The sequence below is a fragment of the Sorex araneus genome, chromosome 4 (assembly GCF_027595985.1).
Source record: "Sorex araneus isolate mSorAra2 chromosome 4, mSorAra2.pri, whole genome shotgun sequence".
NCBI lineage: Eukaryota > Metazoa > Chordata > Mammalia > Eulipotyphla > Soricidae > Sorex > Sorex araneus.
Window position 1 is genome coordinate 14,375,825 of NC_073305.1, and position 6,000 is coordinate 14,381,824.

Sequence of the window (6,000 nt, forward strand, 5' to 3'; positions counted from 1 at the left end):
GTACATAAAATAAAGCAACATCGATTATCAGTAAAAAAGTTAAAAAATTACAATTTAAAAATAACAGCCTCACTATGGCAAGGAATGTGCTCTACCATTTAGCCACATCTCTTACCATAGGACAATATTCTCCAAGTGTGTAGCAAACAACGCAAATTTAAAATGTGGTATATTATATTACTAGAGATGCAACAAAAACAGTATTAAGACAGACATTAATATGCCACATCACAATCAAATCCAGGCTTCCTGAGTGCAAAGCAAGTGCTCCAGGCTATTGAACACTTCTAGTTGTGCTCCCAAAACAGAAAGAGAGAGAGAGAGAGAAAGAGAGAGAATTTATACTAATATAAGCTTATTGCAGGTAAGAAGATAAACCTCAATCCAATATTACCGGTAAAAGAACTACAAATGAAAAAACTCAGTCCAAAATCATTGGAAGAAAGAAAACAGTGAAATCAACATAGAAATAAACAAAAAAGGAAAAAAATAATTAAAGGACTTATTTAAATTAAATAGAGAGGGTAACAATACCTGTTCCTAATATTATTTTTAAGGTTACTATTAATATTATTAACAAGGTTTTCAAATTCTTGATTAGAAGCAAGAAGAGAAAATAAAAAGTATACATATTAGAAAGGAAGAAATAAAGCCACCACTGAATGTGATTTTTATATACCAAGGATTTTATACCCCAAGCGTTCCCCAAAATGCTGCTGTAGAAGTAATAAATGAATACAGAAAAGTAACTGGCTGCAAAATCAATATATAAAATATTTTTCCATTTCTATTTGGGGGGAGGGTGGGGACACAACTTACAGTACTCAAGAACTATTCCTGCCTCTACTTAAAAGTGAGCCCTGGAGGATTATATGCAGTACCAGGATCAACAGAGGTTGGCCACATATAAGACAAGTACTCACCTCCCGACCCCCCCCCCCCCCATTTTATGTCTCTGAACTTAAAATCTGTTGTATTTCTTTCTTTTTTTTTTTTTTTTTTTTTGAGTCACACCCGGCAATGCTCAGAGGTTACTCCTGGCTTTGCACTCAGGAATTACTCCTGGCACTGCTTGCGGGATCATATGGGATGCTGGGAATGGAACCCAGTTCGGCTGAGGGCAAGGCAAACATCCTACCCGGTGTACAATCACTCCAGCCCCTGTTGTATTTCTAAATGCAAACAATGAACCAACAGAAAAAGAACCAAAGAAAACAATACCTTTTATAATCACATCAAAAAGTATGAAATAGATAATAAAAAATTTAACCAAGGGAGTTATAGATCTACCATCTAATTTAAAAATGGAGAATTTTAAACAGGCATGTTATCAGATAATGTATAGACAGCCAACAGACACATGAACGACACTCTTTATCACTTGTCACTAAGGAAATACAAATCAAAGCCACAATGTGGGGCTGGAGCAATAGCACAGCCAGTAGGGCATTTGCCTTGCATGCGGCCGACCTGGGTTCAATTCCCAGCATCCCATATGGTCCCTTGAGCACGGTCAGGGGTAATTCCTGATGCAGAGTCAAGAGTAAACCCTGTGCACCGCCAGGTGTGACCCAAAAAGAAAAAAAAATCAAAGCCACAATGAGATGTCACCTTACACCGGTGAGAATGCCTATTATCAAAAACAGCAAATGCTGGCAATAATGTGGAGTAAGAGGAATCAATGTGGATCAGAATGCAAATTGTTACAAGCACTATAGAAAAATAGTAAAGAGATTCCTTAAAAATTAAATATAGAACATCATAGAAACTAGTCATGCCACTTTTAGTTATATATCAAAAGAATATAAAAACATGAATCTGAATAGAGACGTCTCTGTGTTCATTGCAATGGCTACAAAATAAAAGCAACCCTTGAGTGGCTAAAGAGGTCATATGTGTATAAACACAGCACAATACTTCTTAGCTATAGGTTATGGATTCTTGCCACTCACAACTGCAAGGATGGGATCTGAGGTGATTATGCTAAGTGAAATAAGCCAATCAGAGAAAGGCAAATGCATATGAGTTCCCTAATTTGTTGAGTATAAAAGTGAAAATAAATGAACAAACAAACCCTTCAACTCTGACAACAGAGAAGTAGCTACCCCAGATGATATGAGAAGGCTCAGCCAGAGAGAGGAGACCAATCTATCAGTCTCAGGTAGTGAAAGAATAGTTGGGTGATGTGGTAGACACAGCTGCCGAGGTGAAAAACTGCACACCTAAACCTAGAGAGTTTGCAAACTGAAGTACCTCATTCTAAACTAAGTCACTGAGGCCATAAGCTAGGACAGGGGCTACTGTACTACTTGTATTACACACAGTCGACCCTGGCTTAAGCCCCGGTATCACCGTGCTCCCTTGAACACCACCAGGAGTGATACTTGAGCACAGAGCCAGAGATAAACTCTAAACACCACTCTTGTGGCCCCCAAAGAGTTATTGATCTTTTAAATGATCACAAATATACAAATGAAGCCAGGCCCACAGGAATTCCTGTCTTTCTTTAGTACTTTCTAACTGAAAAGGCCTTGGCAAAACCTCTGAGGTTACTATGACTCGGTTCTTCCCCCTAAATGATAAGACGCTGTTTTGTAGGAATGAAATAACAAAGGCAGGTCCCAAAATGATAGACCTTCTTAACTTCCTTTATAACTGTCTAACAAATTTCCCTAGGTTAGCCATCTTCGCCCTGACCTCCTTTTCTTCATTCTGTGAGACATTTGCTCTGCAGAGTTGAGATAGTTTTCAGAGTGGAATATGTTTCTCTTGACGGAGACATGAGCTCATCTGGAAGTTAAGAATTTGGCATGATGCTCATTGCTTTTCCCTAGTCTTTTGAAAAATGGTTGTGCACTGGGGAAGGCCCTCCCCTCCTGCCAATTCAAGTCACAGAGTTCAAATGCATTGTGTCATATTTTAAACATGCACAAGCAGAGGCCGGAGAGATACTACAACGGGGATGGCTCTTCCTTTGCATGTTCAATTTCCCAGCATCCCATATGATTCCTGAGCCCACTAGAACTGATCCCTGAGTGCAGAGCCAAGAGTAAACCCTGAAATCCAACGGTTCTGACCCAAAAAGACAAAAATAAAAACACATAAGCAATATACCCATATCCCCCGAATATATAAATAAAATAAAAAGGGAGAGGGAGCACTTAATTCACAGTTCCATTCCAGTCCCATCCTGCATTTTTTCACCTTGACCACTGCTCACTCCACTGTCACCTGTTATGAAGAGGGGTGGGAATAAGCCCCCTGAAGAAGGCAGATAGTATGCAGAGTACCACCACCTGAGTCTCTCGGCGTTCTACTTCAAAAACCAAAACCTGAGACTCGGAACCCAAGAGGTTTCTTTGTAATCTCTAAGCTATCTTGCCAAAGTCAGAGATAACTGGGCCAGTCTCCCTCCTATAGTGAGCCTGTTTGAACTTCTGGTTCTTGTAAAAAAAGTCATTCAAGCATATCATAAAAGTAGTTTCCTCTTGGATGATCATTAATGATTTTCAGCTTCCAAATTATGCTTCAACATTTTAGAAGATTTTCTGTTGGCTGACCTTTGCTTTCACTTCCTAGAAGAGTTTTATTCAAGTAGGTCATCTCTATAAATACAGGACACGACTAATTTCCTCCCATGCAGTTCTGTGGTTTTAGTTATAAGCACAAAGAACAAGCAATTTCTGGCTCTTTGCAGAAACACATTTGTCCTTTACCACTGCTATACTTTCTCTCAAATGAGCCATTTCTTCTAACAATTTGGTACAATTCAGGAAAGCGGTTCTTACAAATGTCTTTTTCATCACTTTAAGGGATAGAATGATATAAATCTCAAAACAATAAAGTGAAAATGAATGCACGAGTTTAAACAAAATAAGACATTTTGATCGTTTCTTTTTCATGCTTAAACTCCCACATGCTAGAGCCTACTACTAGACATCCTAATATTTGATTGGCTAAACAGACAGAAATTTGCAGTTTTATATCCCCTATCCTTCATCCGAAAATGACTAATTATGTCTGAATGATCTTGACAGCTCCTTAACGATCTGTTGAAGGCTTTCATATTTACAGTTTACGAGAGGTTTTCTGCTTTGCAAATCCTAGTGAGAGTTACATACTCAGACATGTAGACAAGAAGACAAGAATATTTCCAGGGCCTGATACTTTTGCTCGTTGAAATAGTTATAGTTTTAAAATTTGTACTTGAGACTCTGAAAAATTATTAAGGAATCCACGGCGTGACTCTGAATGAGTGGTTTAGCAGTTACCAGATAGTAAGAGAAACCCGTGGTTTTATTCTAGAACTTAAGTTTTGTATCAGTATCTAAATGTTCCCAATAAACCTCCACACACCTGCTCACTCCTTCAATTGCCAAGTGGGAACAGCCACAAAGCGGTGCCAACCTGTACATATAAGCAGGTAAACCAGCAGAGTCTCGAAACAAACCAGTGACGTGAAAGCAGCACACAGAAGTGGATACCCATCAACTTAGAGATAATAAAACAAAGCAATACCTGTTCTTCAGTTCTTTGGTGTCTCAGCATCGACAAATATTTCCTAATGGCATGGAGAGGATATTTTTTGAAATAAGAGACTCGAGACTGAGGCAACAGATTAGCCATGGTGAGGAAAGCAAGATAAAAGTCCTTATCTGTCCCACCCTGTCAGCCACCATACGAAATTTAGAAGCTTCTCACAGCCGCTGATGCCTGAAGATTTGCTCGCTGTTGTCGGCCACTTTTCCTCCTAACAAAGCAAATGTTCTTCTTGCTGCTTCCTCCTCGGGCCGAGTTTCTGCTGAAACCAGATAGCCAAGTAGGAATAGGATCTAAAAGCATCCAGAAAGGCAATGTCCACAGGCCAGTGGGAGCCAGGAGGAATTCGGGGGCTGGTCCACAGGATGCAAATGACTTCGTGGCAGTGCTGTTACTGTCCTATTTCTAGAACAGCGTTCTGGTGTGAGCTATGTTAATATTAGCTAGCTGATGACTTTCCACACCCACAGACTCTCGGGAGGTTGCATCTGAATTCTTCTGACAGCCCTTCTGTCTCTTAAAGAGGACATGACATGTGGCTTTTCCCATTTCCTTCTTCTAGATTTCTTGGGAACACGCACAGACAGCCCAGAGCTGCCTCCCAGCCCTGCAATGTGGATTCATTCTGGCTGGAGAAGTATTGTTTGGGGGAAGATTTCTGGAAAAAAAATTAACAAATTACCTCACTTCTCATTATGATGGAGAGTTGTGGGCACTGAGAGCTTCACCAGGTCATGCATTATGCAGCATCCTCTGCTTCCAGTTACTTTACATGAATTGAACAATCGAGGCAAACAGACTCTGCTGTGAGTTCAAAGGCTGTTCTCTTCTTCAAATCCTTATCTCAGATCCACAGACTGAATCCAGCAACAGGACATCTCCCCAGGGTTTATTCTGAGTGCGAGAGAGAGAGAGAGAGAGAAAAATGTCATCTACGCTTTCCATGATAAAATGGACCTATGCTTTCGATTAAAAAGAACATAAGAGGTCTAAGGTCTTAGAGGACCCCAAATCATGAACCTTGGAAGTTCAATATTTTCTTCCCGTGCGATAGAAATCACCTGCAGAAGCTGGACATTCTCCAATGCTGTCTTATGTTTTATATTTGTTTTATATTGTTGTAATCCTTTTCACTTTGCAGTGCTCAGTTCATTTGATGGGAACATTGGGTCACTTCTGTGAGGAGCTGTCGTAGAGGGTCTAGGCTGGACATCATGAAAATCCAGGGATTCGCTTTCAAAAGGAGAGAGCTGGGCATTTTCTCTGCCCAGCAAGGGCTGAGGTTGGAGTGAAGGGTAAATAGAGGGCGGGAAGGGCCCCACATTTTAGCCTAAGCCACGCCTGTGGACAGCCTCTCCTGCCTCTCCCAGCTGGCCTCCTGCCTTCAGGGAACACACTTGCAGGCCCTAGCGTGGGCTGTGCTGTGAGCAGGCCCTGACCAGCTGTCGGGCTGGCCACAGG

General features: G+C 40.8%; 1 protein-coding gene across 1 annotated transcript in view; it reads right to left on the reverse strand.

The window, feature by feature from the left end:
- The window catches only part of ATP2C1 (ATPase secretory pathway Ca2+ transporting 1), a 126,569-nt gene extending 121,680 nt beyond the window's left edge, over window positions 1-4,889 (reverse strand). The window contains exon 1 of the mRNA XM_055134604.1: window positions 4,519-4,889. Coding sequence (XP_054990579.1) covers window positions 4,519-4,626 — 108 coding nt within the window. The 5' untranslated portion in view covers window positions 4,627-4,889. The remainder of the gene's footprint in view (window positions 1-4,518) is intronic.
- Between the last annotated feature and the right edge of the window lie 1,111 nt (window positions 4,890-6,000).